Genomic DNA, 18268 nt, shown 5'->3' on the forward strand with positions numbered 1-18268 from the left:
ATGCCTTCCGGTTTCTCCTTTATTTTCTTGTGTTGTGTTCCAACAGTAGCGCAGCTCACTGAAATAAGATTTAGATCAGGGGAAGGAATAGAAGTCCTAGGTGCTCTTTTGCCTTTCCTGCCTCAGAGGGTGCTCTTATGTGGTTGACTGTAAAGCCCAGAATAGAGTAGAATATTCCAGTTGGAAGGGACCTACAATGATCATCTAGTCCAGGTGCTAGCTGTGTATATTGGTGTACCTCTTAAGAAAATAAAATTTCTTAAAATGTGGAGGAGGGATTATAAGAAACTGATTAATACTTATATGTACACTTCCCTGTGTTAAGATAGAGAAGTTCTTTTGAACTAGTAAAATGAAAAAAAAAAAAAAAAGGAAATTCTTCTGCTAAGGAAATTTCTATTACGATCCTCTTGCAGAGTTTCAGTACCATATTTAGTACAGATGCCAAAGTATCCTTCTATTTTGTTCAGGAAACTGAAGGCAACTGTTAATTTTCTGTACTATATACATTCTTGTTAACTCTTTATTTGCTAGATCTGTTGCAAAAGTTCAAAAACTTCTGGGGTATAAGAATACTTTTTGTCTCCTGGAATGAGCTATAAAAGTTACAGGGTAACTTTATGGTCATTTGTTACTTCCTGGAAATTTTGATAAATTTTTATCATACTGTTTTGTTGGAGGTTTTTTGGTTGGGTTTTGTGTTTGAGGGGTTGGTTTGGTTTTTCTCATTTTTTATCCCAAGCCCTCTCAAGTTCAGGACAATTATAACCAAATTTTCCGATGCTGCTCTCCCATTCTGTGGCCCCACATGAATGTCCTCTTGCTGTTGCTGAGTTACATATTTCAAATACATTTGCAGGCCCTGGCACAGGCAATCAAAGAAGCCAAAGAACAGCACCCTGACATGTCTGTTACAAGAGTGGTGGTGCACAAAGAAACTGAACTTGCTGAGGAAGATGAAGAATAAAATCAAAAATGTCCTCAAGCAAATACTTCAGGTAAGCTTATGTATGTAATTAACATAGGAAAACGTAGCATCGGTTTTCTGTTGTGTTCTGTAATAAAAGGCTTGAAAAATATGGGGTGTCTTTGCTATCACAAAACGATGAGTTGAAACAGGCACTAATATTAGACTACTAGTGTGAGAATTTTTATCTGAAGTCCAGTCTGACATTATTTTAATTGCAAATTTTCTTGTCTATGTCTACCAGTTTTGTCACAGCGCTCTCATGGCATTTCCTACGATGTTGTGTCAATCTGTTGTAGTTTATATCAAAGTGAGTTTGGGCTATTTCTGCAAAACATGAAAGATGTGTCACGTTTTTCTGTTTACCTGTACAATTGAAGTCCTTGCCTTACATTTTGCTTGTTTACTGGGAAGACTATGTTTATTTCCCGGTAGTGAAAGGGCACACTTGGACATTTTAATTTAGTCAGCTAATTCTCAATCCTAAACACACTGAAATATTTACCCATTACCATTTTCCAAGGCAAGGAGGTAAATGCATTGCAAACTCAAGTTTTAAAGCCTCCTATCAGTTGAAAGAGGTATTTCAAGGAATGACATTTTATTAGGCCCTCATTCTAGGAAAAAAATAAAAAAAAACCAAAAGGACCCCATCTCTACCTGACGTATTCAATAGAAAGATCAGAATGAACACTGAATAAATCTACTGTTGCACTGATACTGTTGCACTCAGTAACCATTTGGGTGCATAAAGCTTCATGTTTCCTTTGCTTGTCACACTGGTTGATGTCATGAAACTGAAGCTCCAAATTTTTTAAACTTGATGGTTTTGTTAATTGTAGATCCAGATTCAAGGAAAAGGTTTCGTTTGGAATGGTTAAATAGCAATGGGAGAGATTTAAAAATAAATAAAGCTTCAAAACCAATGTCTTCAGCCTTCTTTGGGAGACATTTAGTTTCTACTGATGAGTATTTAGCTAGAAGAGCAGAGGTATTACTCGCACATCTCCAGAGGGAAAACTGGTTTAATACAACTTTAAGCTTTTAATATGCATTTTGATCAACATTAATGTAGAGGGAGACAAGGTAAAAAAAATATATTTTGTACTTTTTAAAGAAATTAGAGTTGTGGTGATTCTTAATTCCTTGGTTCGGTTATTTAAACAGTGGTGGTTGTGGCCCTTGGAAAAGAGAGTTGTAGGTCCTGTACTGGCATGCATTCCCTTTGTATTGAATGAAGTTTTTACCAAAGGAAACTATCTGTCATAAACTTCCTCTTGCAGCTTCAGAAGACTTCTAGATATCATGAGCACTATTCATGAAGTGCCAGGAATATATGAAAAATGAGACACTGACTTGATTCCAAATTGATGTAAGCTGCTATAAAGGGAGGAGGATGTATTTCACATGGTGCTGATAATTTCCTGGGGTGAGAAGATCAGTTTCACTCCTGTGCCTGAGTTTCCTAGGAGCTGAAGATTTCACTGTCAGGTATCACTTCTGTGATCCAGAGGAGAAAAGATGCAAGCACCAGTTTGAGAGGATAGGAAGTGCACATACTGAATGCTGCTTTATGAAAGATGACTTTTATCAAGGAATCTGAGCCTTCCTGAACTAGTCACTGGTCACAGATGCTTATTTTCAGCTGAAAGATATAAGCTAAAGCCTTAGTTTATTTCATTTACCCACAAGTGTCTTGCTTTTCTTTAACATCTGGATAGGAGTGGAGGGGCCTGTGTGTCTGAGGAAAGGGACAGCTAATATACATTGCCAACTGTTGATGTGTACACGGTCAGTTAGAGGCTGCATGTTGTAAGGTATTGGGAAGAGAGTTTTTCTCTGTTCTGAGATATCTGTTGGCAGAGTTGTTGGTTTCCATCGCTGTACACATCAACTCTTCTGGGAGTTTATCCTGAACTCCTGCTATCTGCAGCACTGCATAGAGAAAGTGTTGAATGCCATGGAGAGGTCCGCAAGGGTAAGAGTAGGATGCCTGCCCTCTGCCTGCGGAGAGAAAGTTTACCCACCTTCTCCATCAAAGTGTTTCCAGTTGCCTTTCCTGGCCTCTTACAGATTGTGCTAGAACTACAGTGTTTGTTTTCATTATGTGAGATTATAAATTACTTTTTGGCGAGTTTTCCTCTGAGCTGGCAGAGAAGCTAGAGGTTTTCATCAGAGTGGAGCTAAGTTTGAGCTGCTCCCTGAAAATTCCTTCCGTTTTGGTCAGATCATTGTATGTTTGAAAAGGAATGAATAATTTTTTCTCATAACTGTGCAAACCAGGAAAACAACATGGATCAAGTTTTGAAGTGCTAGGTCAACACTCACCTGGATTTTAATGTTATAAAATTACTATTTTTTTAATTATTATGACACTATATAATGTTATAAACTGTGGAAATAACAAAGGGGGGGTTGCTTGTGAGGGAGGATTAGCGAAAAGTCATGAAAAATTAGTAACTCTAAACAAATCTCTGTTTTTTCGCTTTGCTTTTATTTCAGTGTTCAATTAGATTTGCTTTGTTGCTTAGTGACACTGAAAACGGGTATAGCATGTATGTTTCAGCTTTGTTCTGAAAGCACAGGAGAAGACATAGAACTGCACTGGACTGTGAGACAGGGATGTGTGGATGAGTTCTCACATCACGTAAATGCCCCAAAAGGGCTTGGAAAAACCCACATCACTTTTGAGAGAGTTATTAGTTTGTAGCAAGAATGCCTGTGGTTTCGGTGGTTTTGCTGATCCCTTGGTACACAGCAACATTAAATCAAACCATCCTTCTCATATTTTCAGCATTTACATAGCAGGATCTAAGGTAGAAAAATACAGTGAGACAGCAGAACAGATCATTCTGATTTGCAAGGGTTTACTATTATAGTAAGTGTCCCCACTAAGATTTTTCACATCTTATTTATGAGTGTGAATTTAAAGGGCTTGGGAGCAGGGTTTGCCTCTTCTGTTACGTTTGTGCAGAACATGACAGTTTCTTCGTGCCACCTTAATCCAGAAAAGTATCTTTCAAATCAGTGTTCAACATAATCTGTCCCATATAAGTAATTACAACATCTTTCTTGAAGGGCCTGTCATGGGAAGAAGAAACAATCTTGGCAGGTTTGCACCACATTTCTACGTTAGTGACTAAGTTAGTGACTAAGGCCGAGGTTCTCAACAACTTGTTTTCCTCAGTCTTCACTGGCAAGGGCTCCAGCCACACTCCCAGAGTCACAGAAGACAACAGCAGGGGTTGGAAAGAACTGCCCATTGTAAGTGAAGGTCAGGTTTGTGACCATCTGATGAACCTGAAAGTGAACAAGTCTGTGGGACCCAATGGGATACACCCAGGGGTACTGAAGGAACCGGCGGATGAGGCTGCTAAACCGCTCTCTATTATATTCCAAAAGTCATGTCAGTCTGGTGAAGTCCCCACTGACTGGAAAAGAGGAAACATAATCCCCATTTTCAAAAAGGGAAAGAAGGAGGAACCAGGGAATTACAGGCGAGTCAGTCTCACCTCTGTGCCTGGTAAGATTATGGAGCAGATCCTCCTGGAGGCACTGCTGAGGCAGAAGAACAATGAAGAGATGATTGGGTACAATCAACATGGCTTCACCAAGGGCAAATCGTGCCTGACAAACCTGGTGGCCTTCTCTGAGAAGGTCACAACATCAATAGACAAGGGGAGACCAATTGATGTCATTTACCTGGACCTGGACAAAGCCTTTGACACTGGCCCACATGACATCATGGTCTCCAAGCTGATAAAATATGGATTTGATGGACTGACAATTCAGTGGATAAAGAACTGGCTTGATGGCCGCACCCATAGCGTGGCTATCAATGGGTCCATGTCCAAGTGGAGGCCAGTGACAAGTGGAGTCCCTCAAGGATCAGTACTGGGACTGGTCTTGTTTAACATCTTCGTCAGCGACATGGACAGTGGCATAGAGTGCACCCTCAGCAAGTTTGCCGATGACACCAAGCTGTGTGGGGCGGCTGACATGCTGGAGGGAAGGGATGCCATCCAGAGGGACCTTGACAGGCTGGAGAGGTGGGCCCATACCAACCTCATGAAGTTCAACAAGACTAAGTGCAAGGTCCTCCATCTGGGTCGGGGCAATCCCAAGCACCGATATAGGCTGGGCAGCGACTGGCTTGAGAGCAGCCCTGAAGAAAAGGACTTGGGGATGCCGGTAGACGAGAGGCTCAACATGAGCCGTCAGTGTGCACTAGCGGCCCAAAAAGCCAATCGTATCCTGGGCTGCATCAGGAGAAGCGTGGCCAGCAGGTCGAGGGAGGTGATTCTCCCCCTCTGCTCCACTCTTGTGAGACCCCACCTGGAGTGCTGCGTCCAATTCTGGAGCCCCTATTACAAGAGAGATATGGACGTGCTGGAACATGTCCAGAGAAGGGCCACAAGAATGATCAGAGGGCTGGAGCACCTCTCCTATGAGGACAGACTGAGAGAGTTGGGGTTGTTCAGTCTGGAGAAAAGAAGGCTCCGAGGAGACCTTATAGTGGCCTACCAGTATCTTAAGGGGGCCTACAAGAAAGCTGGTGAGGGACTTTTTAGGATGTTGGGTAATGGTAAGACTAGAGGGAATGGATTAAAACTAGAGATGGGTCGATTCAAACTGGACGTTAGGAAAAAGTTCTTCACCGTGAGGGTGGTGAGACACTGGAACAGGTTGCCCAGAGAGGTGGCGGAAGCCCCATCCCTGGAAGTTTTTAAGGCCAGGCTGGATGGGGCTCTGAGCAACCTGATCTAGTGGGAGATGTCCCTGCCCATGGCAGGGGGGTTGAAGCTAGATGATCTTTAAGGTCCCTTCTAACCCTAACAATTCTATGATTCTAAGTTACTTCTGTTCCTTCATCAAATATTTAACTACTTTGTAAAAAATTTTATTCAGAAAAAACATTCAAAGAATTCCTTCTGTCTGCTGAGGGTGGTTTTGTGCTTTTTTTGAGAGTTATATAAATTGTGGAATGGTGTTTGCAGTGCATCAGAGAGTGTCAGATGTTCTTGTCCAAGTTTGCCGGTTGGTTACAGCTCTTGGTCTGAAATGCTTGTGAGAGAGTAAGAGAGGACTAATATGAAGGCATTTCACCACGCTTTTGTATTTGAGACCTGGTGACTTGATTAATAATGCCTTTCAGTTAAACATTAAGGAATAACTTTAGTTGCCTAAACACAGGCCACCTGAAGTGCCTTGAATATCTGTCCGCAGCTTGGACCATCAAGAGACCTATGTTCTCCTGTAGCAGGACCTGAAGAGCAGGTGGGACTGCAGAAACTGCTCTAGACAATTGTGTTTAGGCAATGGAATCAGGCCAAGACTCTTGATTAGCTGTTTCTAAGGTGATGAAAGCTCTGCCCCGATGATTGTGGCAGTATTGTTTGTGTAGACTTGCTTTCTCTAATAAAAGTGCACTTGATTGTGGATTAAAATTTTCAGTAAACAGTGCAGGCGATTACTATTAAAATACCATGAGAATTTTGGGGAGGGAAAAATATATTAAAGCAAGAAGAGCATTGATAGAAACTGGATTACTCTCTACCTCATGATTGAAGGGGGCTTTAGTTAATGCAACTGTTTTTTTATGAAATAACCTTCCCCCAAAATAACCTATATGGGAAAGATGACTTTTTGACTCAGATGGTGTGACAGTCACATAGTATCTGTTACGAATGCTTATGTAATCTTCTTCCTCCTTTTTCTTCCAGAAGTAAAAATGATACTGACCGTGATCATGACCATGAAGAACTGTAATCATTCCAAGTCATCACTACTCTACCGAGTTCACCAACCGTAGCAATGGTGACCAGATATTCAAGACTTAAATGCCAATACCAAACTGCATTTTAACATCTTTGGTCTACATTCCCTTACAACTTTTCTTGTTTATTTTTTATAACCACTTCTTAACAATCTTAGATATTATTTTTTTTTAAATGAAGTTTTAGAGGGTATGATCTTCTTTTGCACAAATACTTGGTTTTTTTGAAGCTGATTCTTAATTATATGAAAGTGAACAAAAAGAAGTCTGGAAAGCATTGTTCACTGGAGCAGGTGGTAATTGTGCAAGAAAGGGGATCTTAACTAATTTAGATATAGTTTTTTCCAAATATTTCAAGTGAAATCTCTTACTGGAGTAATTTACAGATTTTTTTTTTTTGCAGATTATTCAGGTAAATATATGGTATCACATAACAAAGATTTTTATAAAAATACAACATTTCCTAAAATTTGAAAAAAATATATTTCTTTGGATAAATTTTATACTGATATCTCTGTAACTCTTTCTGTTCTAAGGTTGTCCTCTCTGTAGAGCAGAGATGGTGTGGCAGTCTGTAGAGGAGAAGGAGTTGCAGACACATTTCTTCTGACTGAGCACTGTGTTCTTTTGCACTTTGGTGCCAATGCTCAACTTCTTGCAGACATTTTGCTGTCTGCAGCATTCCAGATAAGGAAAGAAGGAAGGACAAAATATCTTTCTCTTCTTCCAACAAGAGATGATCTAGGCAGCTTAAAACCTTAGTGCTTTTTTTCTTACTGTGTCCAAACTTCAACACTTCCATTAGTTGTAGAATGCTTGCTTTCTATTAAACCGCACTGTCTCCATGTTAGAACTGACATTTCTGTTATTGAGAAGGTATACGTTTCAGATGCTTCATCTAATGGTTGATGCAGGTTTTTAAGATACTGAGTAAAAATGTACGATGGACTCCATTCATAAAGTAGTAAGACAGTACCATCACTTGAGACTGCCATTGAGAAAACCTGTTAATTATTTGGGATCTTATTTTTATTTTGTTCTGCCGGGGGGGTTGTTTGTTTGTGGGTTTTTTTGCTGTTGACTCTGTGTATAGTTAAAATGCCAAATTAGATTTATAGCAGCTTGAAGTTGTATTAAGTGATATTTTGCTTTCTGTAATTCTGTTATAAAATAAAGTTGTTTATTCTCTGTATGACTTTGGCACTCAGACATAAGCTTGGAAGATAAAGTGAGTAGGTCAGTTACAAGAACTGCAATTCTAGAAGCCACAGAACCTTGAGAAGCAGGGATTGGTACCAGTAGTCTCCAGGGTTACCAGAAGGGTGGCGCAATTGTCTGGCTCCTAATACTGGTACTAAAGTATCAGTGTTCTTTAGACATCTTCCACTAAGCATCCAGGTTTCTGTGGTTCAGGGAAGAAATACTCAGATGCCAAAAAAGATGAGATTTGGACAGCACAGTGCAAGTTAAAATGCCCCTCATTTTAGTCTACAAGTGGTTCTACTGAGTTCATGGAGGTAGGTTCTATGATCTTCAAGTAACAAAACAAATCATAATACTTCTCAGAATGTTCTTTTTCACATCTGAGCAATGTATTTTTGGTGCTACTCTCAGTTTAGACTGCTGCCATCTGTCAGCGTGCTTGCTTAACAGAAATTCCTGTTAGTTTTTCCTGTTAGTTTTGGCTTCATACAATTTGGATAACATAAGACAACAGTAGCCAAGACATTGATTTTGTATGCATGTAGGTTTTCTCAATTCCATCCCACATTACTCTGAAAAATAGCAGATAACACTCTGACCTGCTTTTCTTCAAAAAGAGAGACATTCTACCTTTCAGAAAGGGGGAGAGAACCCCCCCAGCCTAATGACATAAGAACACTACCACAGCACTCTGCCGGAGTCGGGAGGTTGTCAGGGAAGTGGCACGTTTGGGATATGTAAGTGGAGGTCAGAATGGAGATACCTGCATTTAAGGGGATGTCTTAATGGCTTTTTCTTACAAAAGTGTGTAAGAAAAAGCTTTATAAATTCTTTGAGGTATTTATGATACGGTGTAGTATTAGTTGCAGAACTTGTTTGGTGGGTGGAAAGCGTATAACTTCCAGTTCCTTACTGATTTGGATCTTTCCAATTTGTTAAGACACTAGATCAATATTGGGTTTTATTGCAATTGTATTTAATCCTTATAACTACTAATACAATATTCTTGGAAAAAAATATTACTTTCACTGAGAGCTGTATTTCTTCAAGTAGTTATTAGAGCCTTTTGTGAGGGGAAAAATCAGTAGTGCTTTCAGGTCAGCATAGCTTGTGCATAGCTATCACTTCCATTGATTAAACGTGTACTAATTAAACAACTGTTGTCATGCGGCAAAACTTAAGCCTTGAGTGTGATCAAACCTAAAAATAGTCAATTTTTATGGATTCTGGTTGTATGTAATTATTCAAATGTTCTGGAATATTGTGCTAGTCTGAGGTTTCATTGTTATTTTTTATATGTTATATCTGTAGCAAAAACTGCCACATGCAACAAAAGAAACGGTTCTCGAGGCATTTCAGAAGCCGGCTTTATAATACATAGGCAATTTCAAATACAATTGCAGGCCCATTTAATGAGAAGATATTTCAGTAATTAATTCTGCTTAAATACTGAGAAAAGTGAGTCGTGGATCCTACACAGAAATATGTAATACGTCTTTCTTTTTAATCACGATCACGTAAGGGTTCATAATAAATGTTGGAATTGTTCTACAGACTGCTTCCTAGATAAAGGTTTCACAAAGGACAAGCAAGCCACTCTGGTGACGGCTGTGGGTTTGTTTTTGGGTTTTTTTTAAATAAATTTCTCGCTCAAAGCAATGAGCAACTATAATACAGTGTTTATTGAAGTATTCTTCAATTTGACAACTCAAGCAACTTTTAGTTTGGCCACAGAAGAAATCAAATAGATGGAATGAAGTGCTATGACAGAGGTCAGAGTTTGTGAGATTTGGTAGTGATCAGAACGACAACTAACTGTACCCTTGGTCAGGATGCAGCGGGAGCTTCTCAGCTTTTAGGCACGTAAACTGTGGAAGTGAGCTGCTTGGAGCAGCCAGAGTCCCGTGCTGTTGACCTGACCACACCTCTGGAAGGCTTGAAACCATTTTGATTTTTCAGGCTGCTCAGTAGTTTGGGATTTTTATAGTGCACTTAAAATAAGATACTTGGATTAGTAATATTAGTACAAATTACAAGCATTAGAAATGTTGCTAATACCTGTAGCGTTGAATTATTCTGTTTGGCGTGAAGCAAATCTTACAAGTGTTTTTGGGGGTAAGTATGTATGAATGGCTGCACTGGGCCAGGCTAAATGACTAACACTGCCAGAGTCCTGTCTCTGAGGCTACTGGTGGTTGCGGAGGGGTGTGCGTAAAAATAAGTACTGGACTAGAAAGTAGTACCTTCCCAAATATTCTTCCAGCTTTCAACAATTTTCAAAGACTTCCTGGTCTATCAGTCTTTCATATTTATCTGCCTCTGTGCATTTTTGGCTAATTGCTTTTAAAAAACTTCCTCTGGCAGGCGCTTTCACCATTCCATGTGTCTTAAGAAAAACACCTTTCATTTCTTTTGAGCCTGCCTCTGCTAGCTTCGTTTGATAGCACCACTGCAATTACTAGAAGAGACACCTAACAGTTATTCTCTCTTCAGACATTCCCCAGCCAAAAGCTATTCCACAGTTCTTTATCATTCTTATCACCTCTCTCTGTACCCTTCCGACTTAAATGCTGAGACTTTAAAAATTTTCTTCTGGGGCATGAAGCCATCACAGGTAGGCAGCAAGGTTTAAAACATGCTTACTGGTTGTAGATGGAGAGGAATCTTAGCTTCACATTATTGCTAGTGACAGGAAGGCAGAGGACTCCTCAGTGATGACAATAATTGAAAACAAATTATTTCCTTGCAATCACTGTTTTCATATATATTTAGAGAATGCTTTTGTAATTTATCTAGGAAAAGACTTAGTTCTGTGGTGTTGCTTAAATATATATTTTAACTTTTCAAAGAAATTATATAAGATCCCATGATGTGCTTTATGCCGGTACCATGAAAACAGATATTTCTTCACACTATTCAGTAATGGAATTGAAAGCAGCAAGGCCTAAGATATTCATGACGTGTTACCAAGTCTTGAATGCCTAAAGGGCAGCAATTACAGCTCAATAAGCAGTTGTGTCAAAGGCGTCCAGTGTAACCATATAGTGTTGTCTTCAGTATCCACACCACCATTTTACAGTGAAGTGCTGTTAAGGAGTGATACCACTCTTCAACATTTTAAATCTCTCGATTCTCAGTCCTTTTGTTAAATCTACAAAATCAATTTCATATTGTGGTAAGGCTTGCTAAACTTCAGTTCTGTATCTTTACATATGGTCCAGGCCAGTCTTTTCTTGGGTGGTGGGGGAGGGGGTGTTTGGAATTGGGGAGATGTTTGCGTTACTATTCCTTTAGCTTCTGATCAGAATCCAAAATCACTACTTTTCTAGTGGCAGCATCTTTCTTAAATATAAAAAGTCACTTCTTTGCAGCAACTGTCTCAACTTCCCTGCAAAGGATTGTGTAGATTGTGGTTAATAAAAAGAAGAATATATTACAGAGAGTACTTAAAGGTTTTCTTTAAAGATGCCAACATCACAGAAGTTTAGGTACTGGGGTAAACAGTCACTGGTGTGTCTGAAGAGTGGCCTCTTTTTCACTTCAAAGCTGCTGGTCTAATTAGAAAGCAATTTGTTATCTAAGGATTATGTAGGAAAACAGGAACTGTTCCGTAGCACAGGATGCTGAATCAGTTGGCAGCGTGTCCTGCGTGTTGCAAGGATCTGTACCGGCTGCTTCTGAGGAGATGGTCAGACGCTTAAATAGCAAATGGTGAAATAACATGCCTCTGGAGAGGTACAGAGCAGCGTCGTTCATGGCTGGAGGCCAGTAGGTCAAACTCATTGGTTCTGTACCATGGTTTTTCTAGGTGAGGCAGCTGTAAGCAGAGGTGGATCATGAGAATCAAACTTTTTCTCCTGAGATGCCACGTTATACCTGATTTTAACTTTTGCATCTCTGCTATCTGCGGTGTATTTGATCTTTAACATCACAGCCTACAGGAACATTGATGATGAAGAAACTGAGTAACCAGGAGAACAGACCTTTTTATCTCTGTTAATAATAGCTATATGAGTTAAGACCACTTTTCTTAAGAATCTTAATGTATGGCATCTTGGTGTCTCAATCTGTGTGTCACATAAGTATTCATAAATACACTTCTGATGCTGCATAATAACTGTCTCTTGTTATTTTTTTAGAGAACCTTAAATATTTTATATAATGACATAGATCTAAGCTTAGAAGCATTAAAAATGAAATAAAGCATCACATTCTTTTCCATCATCACTGCTTTCAGGAGATTGTGATGGATCTTTCAGTGAGAGCAGCGTTATTTTGTTTGCTTATTGCCAGCACTTAAAGTGCAAGAGCAGAATTCACTACAGGTAGGAGTAGGCCAACATCAAGACCTTTGGAGACTTGACCTTTGCAGTCAAGTCTGGATGTACTTGGTGTAAAGAAAGTGTGCGCTCCTTTGGTCTATGCAGTACTCGGCCTGCCAGGCAGTGCAGAAGCCCAGGTATGAGAGGAGCTCAGGGAGCAGGCGCTCCCCAGTATCCCTAGCAGCTGTGGATGAAAGGTCCACTCAGCAGCTGGGCGATGGGGAGCTGTTGCCATTCCCTGTTTGAGAGCTGCTTTTGGAGTGCTTCTTCCCTTTTGGTCTCTGAAACACATCGTGTTTTTCACTAGTGAAATGAAGTTTCTGGTGTGAAGTTTAAGAACTGAAGGACTGCACGCTTTTACCAGGAAGAACAAGCTCATACAAAGAGTAAAATCAGAAGAAAGCACTTGTGGCGTGATGGCAGGTGGGGCATCTTGAACACACAGAGAACCTGCTAATGGGCATCTGGAGTGAATTGCCAGCTGGGGGTGGGGAGCCTTGCAATTGAACCGCACATTCCTCTGCCAGCTGACTGAGATAAACTTGTTTTTACTGTCTTTGCTCTTGTGGGTTTTGTTGTGGTTCTCTTACAGGGTTGCGTCCTTTGAGGAGTCAAAGTCCATGTGCCTATCTTGGGTTTAACTTTTGCTATTCATGTTAACGCTGTGACTTCTGAATAACTGCCTGGCTTTTTCCCCCCAGCACCTTCTGCTGATTTCAAATGGAACTACAAAGTACTTTGCTTTTTCAGACAGAGGTAATTCTTTTGGGAACCTAAATAGAGACTACTGGATTGAATTATAGGTACTTGCATTTAAGCATTCTAACCTTTACTTTTATTATACAAGTGCTCTTTCCCAATAACAAACAATTGGCTCTTCACCTGCTCAATGCAATATGTTCTATGTTATTTGTGTAGATGTGTAAACCAGTGTGATGCATTAAGTAGTTTTAAAAATAGGATAGTATTAAAATGTGATAGAGGACTTACATACAGTAAAGGTACTTTCTGTTTGAATCCTGTTTTCATCTCATAGACTTCAATAAATTACAGCGTTTCTTAAACCCGTGGTCATGGCCTCGGTGTTTTTATAAAATGATTCAATGGAGTTCTTAAAAGTCTATGAGAACTGAGATTGCACAAAAACACACATAATCTCAGACAAGGCATTATCCATTTTGTTCTTGCAGGGTGGGTAATGACAAACAGCTGTAATGAAAGGTAATTGCCGACAGCGATTGCTAGCAGATAGGGACAGTGACTATCAGGGACAGTAATGATAGTCACTTCTCATTCTTCATCAGTTTGGGTTTAAACTTGAGAGTCAGAAACGGAGAAGCCAAAAGGCAGTAGTACTTTCAAACAGTTTGAGTTGCGTTTTTGTGGGTCAATCAGAGTCAATCTATCTGAGGTGCACTAAAAATTGTACATCTACAGCTAATGGCAGGGGGGAGGGAGAATGTTCTGGGGTTTCTTTTTTATGTGTGACAAATGACACGCAAAAAAAGAAAACTCCATACTTGTGGGGTTTTTTTTTAATTTGAGAAATCATCCATTTGTCCTTAAACTAGAATAATAACTGCTTTACAGAATACTGACTGAATCTTTTCACGGTTTCAAAATTTAGCACAGAGAAGTCCTTTTGTTTCCCATCACTGTTATATTTTCCTTCCAAATTCTATGGAAAGCATACTTTACAAACCCTACAATCTTTCCCAAAGTATACAAGCTAATAAAAAAAAAAAAAAAGTCAATTCCCCTTTATCACCCTTCTCAATTTCCTAGATGTCAGTGCTTGATATGAACTTGCTGTTTATGCGTCTTCCATTTAACAAGACTGCCTTCCTTGTATAGGCGAGCTCATCTCTCTCGGGAGCTTGTTACATCGCTTTCTTCTCATTAGGCTAGGGAAGGGAAAGTGAGAGAGGTGCCTTCCCTCCCCCCAGATCCTGTGTCCTGTAAGGGAACTGACACAGTACGTTGCAGGAGGTCTCTGGTGTGCGGCGAGTTGCTTAAAGTGCGGCTTGCTTGCCCTCATGTGAGAAAGCAAAACTGTTAAACGACCTTTTTGAACGGCAGCAGCTGTTTCATCTGTACGGCACAGCGCTAATCTCTGCTCCGTTTTGTTTTCCTCCCTGGTATTTATCTACAGCGGGTTATTTTTAAACCTGCAGAGCTGAGGGCTGGGTTTAAGTTTGCTTCGTGAGACATGAGACTCCCTTAAATGTCCTTCAGTTCTTGCATTTCTTCTCTTTCGGCCCAGATCTCCTGGGTTTCTGCCACTGGCCGTGGTAATTCAGGAAGGCCTTTGTGGGGTCTTGTGCCATGGCCAGTTCCTCATTAACTGAAAAATAAACCAAACAACACACAATACTTTGCAGTGCTTAATTTTTATAAAGAAAAGGAGCTGGCACATATTAGTAAAAACTAATCTCACTAAATTGAAGGTGCCTGAGCAGCATGCTAGTATCAGAGTATCATGCTCCTGGAGGAAAGTCTTCAGGGTCTGAGATTAGGACTGTGCCTATGCCCAGTGAAGCCCTGACACTAACTCTGTTGACATCAATAGAAACACAGTGTTCTCCTCTACCTCCACCAGCTTTCAATCAGAATAAAATCCTTAAATGGCAGCCAAGAGAGCAGTTAGCTTGTACTGGCAGTTTGTGTTCCGCTTTGTGCCGTGGGAGCCTCAAACTGGCCTGATCCCCCCGATGCTGCCGGTGGTACAAACCGAACAGAAAAATGATCTCTGCCCCCATAACCTGCCATCTTCAGAACAGGAGCGTGTCATCAGAGCCTTGGAGAATAGGAGAATATTTGGAGTGGGATGGGGAAACAGAGAAGACACACACACACAAAAAAAAACCCCAAAAAAACCAAAAAAAACCCCAAAAAAACCAAGCCCAGTTAGCATAAAACTTTTTGTCACGGGATATTAGCTTCCCTTGTCATTGCTAGCTGCTCAGGGGAAAGGTGTGCTGTTTTGTTTGTTAGATTTAGCTTTATTTTTAATGAATCTGGAAGGGATGATATTAAGGTGGGTTTTAATATAATTACATGGAGCCCCTCTCTTGCTGCGCAGAGAAAAATGAAATGCTTATTTGACCATGAAACAAGACAGCCTTGCTTTTAGTAATGCAAATTTGATTTTATTGTATTTTTTTAAAAGACATCTAAGGTAATAGGCACCTAAAGCCTGCGGAATTTCTGAGGTTTGGTCAGAGAGGGAGGGTTGGCATTTGAACGAGTCTGTTGCCGTGCTTATCTGTGGCTAGTTGTTCTGCTCACCTGATGGTCTGAACTGAATCTGTCTCCGCTTGCCTGTTCAGGGGGAGCTGCTCGGGATGATTTATGTGAGTTGGCTGGAGGCCTAAGTGGTAGGTTGGATTCTGGCAGTCTCAGATTGAGCAAAAGAAGGGCTTGGAGGTAGAACTGGGACTGCGATGCCCAAAGCATTATGCAGGCAGGAATTCATCTCACATCCTCTTGAGAATGCCAGTCAGAACACCTGTGATCTGCAAACTGAGAATCTCTTTCCCCGAGGCACGGAACAGCCAGGTGATTCCTTTCAAGCATCCTTCTCGGTTATGAAAAGGAGAGCAATATTCCTTTGGCAAATTAGTCTGCCAACTACTCCATTCACCTCTCTCTCTTAAAGCCTTGATTGCTAATCTCAGCAAATTTAGGAAATCGCTACTTACTTAAACTCACTACAAATCCAAAGCTAAAAATTCTGTGCTTTAAGAGACGAAGATTTAACATCTGGTTCTGCAGATTATTTCCAGACGTGCAGAAAAGTGCAGCCATAAGAAAGATTTGGGCACTGTGAAACAGGGCAGGCCGGCCCGGTCAGCAGTTGCTCAGGCAGCACAAATGTGAACATCTGTGGGGTGTTTCACATGGGCTCTTTTGGCTGAGGGAACTGTTGTCTGAGCCTCAACAAAATACCCGAACTGATGGGATCTGTAACCCACCTGCTTTTCCTAGCTGGAATAGAAAAGCAAAAGCATCACCAGCTAAGAATGAGTCAGTAGTATCTCAGTATTATTTCATAATACCCAATGTCTAACCATCACAGATGGACACAGAGATGATTATTTGCTGAAAGGGAGAATCCCCACTTTTATCCAAAGTCTAATGCAATAATTTCATTGGCTTCCATTTCAACCTTTTTCAAGAAAAAGCTCTTAATACTTAGCCTTCCCATTCCCTCACGGATATTGAATTGCATGATGTTTTGGCACCACACCATTTTTTGGTAGTTGTTTACTAGTGTGTGAAAAGCTGTCAGCACCTTGCTCTACGGATAATTTATAGCCGAAGGCAGCGCTGGGTTAGGCATGCAGAACAGGCTTCCCTACTTGATTAATTCAGCATCTGAAAGCATGTCTTGAACAGGCAATGTTTGAGTCTTAGCAGCTTGAAGGCAACTTCTGGTGTACGCTTGTATGCAAACAGACACCCTTCCTCTCTGTTAAAGCCTCGGGTCTAAATGCCTGGAGATACAAAGTAGGAAGTGAATTCATGCTACATTTCTGGGGGTGTGTGACCTTTCTAACTGTATAAATTGTGTTAAATTGCCAAGTTTTCAGGATTCCAGAAGGCTGCAGGATAGAGCAAGCTTAATGAATGTACAAATTACTGTGCTTGATGTGGCATCTAGGTAAGGGCTCTTCCCTAGCCTTGCACTGGTGGGTAAATCTAGCCTTCTCCTGTGGGGCTGATGCACCTCGAGCCAGCTTGGGGTGAATGTCTCCGCTTATCTGCAGAGCCCTGTGGTCAGGATTGTCCTGTCTGCCCTATCCAAGTCTCTGCTTTTGAGATCACAGGTGAGCTGCTAGAACCGAAACATGTGGCATGCGCATTGTGGACTGTTGTCCCAGGCAGGGACAAGCTGGACCAAGAAGCATCTGAAGTTTACAGAGGAAATCTAGGATGTCATCGTAGCTCCCCCAACAGTCCCTATGGAGGAAAGGTTCAAAAGGCAGCTAATCTGAGGAACAAGCTCAGCCCAGTGTCTGCGAGAACATGTTTTGGAAGGGCTGGTTTTTGTTTTGGTTTTACTCTGAGGACAGATTCTTTTTGAAGTGAGTATAAGCTGATTTTAAAATAGAAAAAGCAACATGGCAAATGCGCATTTAGGTACAGAGTTAAAAGCAAATACATACCTTCGAAAGAACACAGACGGGTACTCAATAACCAGCTACTTACAGCATGTAAGTAAGTGCTGTTACCTGGCTCACTGAAGACTTGCACGGTGAAAGCACAGAGGAAAATGATCTGTACTTTAACCACTCTGTTCTTTTTCTCCCTTTTGATTGCCCCTTCTATTGTGTAGTGTATGGTGTAAAATCTTCTATAGTATGGTATGTAAAACTACGGGGTTTTAAGTGAGGGTTCAGTCCAAGTTCTAAACAAATTCCCAAAACGTTTTTCAAATAGAAAATTGTCTAAAGTGCAGTGCCACTCCATAAAATTGTTTACGATCATAGTTCTTTTCAGTTCAATTAATGGTACAAGCCTAACTGTAGCTTATTGAATGAGAAGTTTTGTCCGTCTACCCATTCATTGCCCCCAAGCCTGACTCACCTTCTAATAGTTGGATCCTGAAGTAGGCAATTAGCAGCAGCAGGAGTAAAGTCACAGGCATAAAGATCCAACCAAAGAGAATGTAGCCCGGCAGCTCCCTCAAAAACTCCGAGAATATGTAACTTGCGCTCATTTTCCTCTATGGCAACCGTGCTGAGCAAGATCCTTCAGATCTCCAAGTGTGGACCTTATTTATCCTGCTTTCTTCCTTTTTTCCCTGCATCCACGTTCTGCCCTTTGCTCGGGCCATTATCTCTTTTTGGACTTTGGTTTGTTTGTGTAGGCTTGTGATTCCCAGTAGGACTGGAGTTCATTTGCGAAGTTACTCAACCACAAAGTTTAAAAGGGCATATTGAAGTAATGCAGGGCTTTGAAACCTTTGGATATGTCGGGCTGGGCAGAGCTCAGTAT

General features: G+C 40.8%; 2 protein-coding genes across 21 annotated transcripts in view; one reads left to right on the plus strand and one right to left on the minus strand.

Annotated features, from left to right (window-relative positions):
- The window catches only part of EPB41L2 (erythrocyte membrane protein band 4.1 like 2), a 121802-nt gene extending 113867 nt beyond the window's left edge, over window positions 1–7935 (plus strand). For all 20 annotated transcript variants that reach the window (XR_012586227.1, XM_074580715.1, XM_074580719.1 and 17 more), the window contains 2 exons: window positions 860–998; window positions 6691–7935. Coding sequence is in view for 19 of the 20 variants with exons in the window: in XM_074580715.1 (XP_074436816.1) it covers window positions 860–967 (108 nt within the window). In the remaining variant the exon portion in view is untranslated. The remainder of the gene's footprint in view (window positions 1–859; window positions 999–6690) is intronic.
- A 5649-nt stretch (window positions 7936–13584) lies between these two features.
- On the minus strand, window positions 13585–18078 carry SMLR1 (small leucine rich protein 1). The gene is made up of 2 exons (XM_074578304.1): window positions 17858–18078; window positions 13585–14612 (listed from the first exon to the last, which is right to left on the minus strand). Exons 1-2 carry the CDS (start codon window positions 17988–17990, stop codon window positions 14500–14502), a joined length of 246 nt encoding a protein of 81 aa, XP_074434405.1. The 5' UTR covers window positions 17991–18078; the 3' UTR covers window positions 13585–14499.
- Window positions 18079–18268: the final 190 nt, after the last annotated feature.

The sequence above is a fragment of the Larus michahellis genome, chromosome 3 (assembly GCF_964199755.1).
Source record: "Larus michahellis chromosome 3, bLarMic1.1, whole genome shotgun sequence".
Taxonomy (NCBI): Eukaryota; Metazoa; Chordata; class Aves; order Charadriiformes; family Laridae; genus Larus; species Larus michahellis.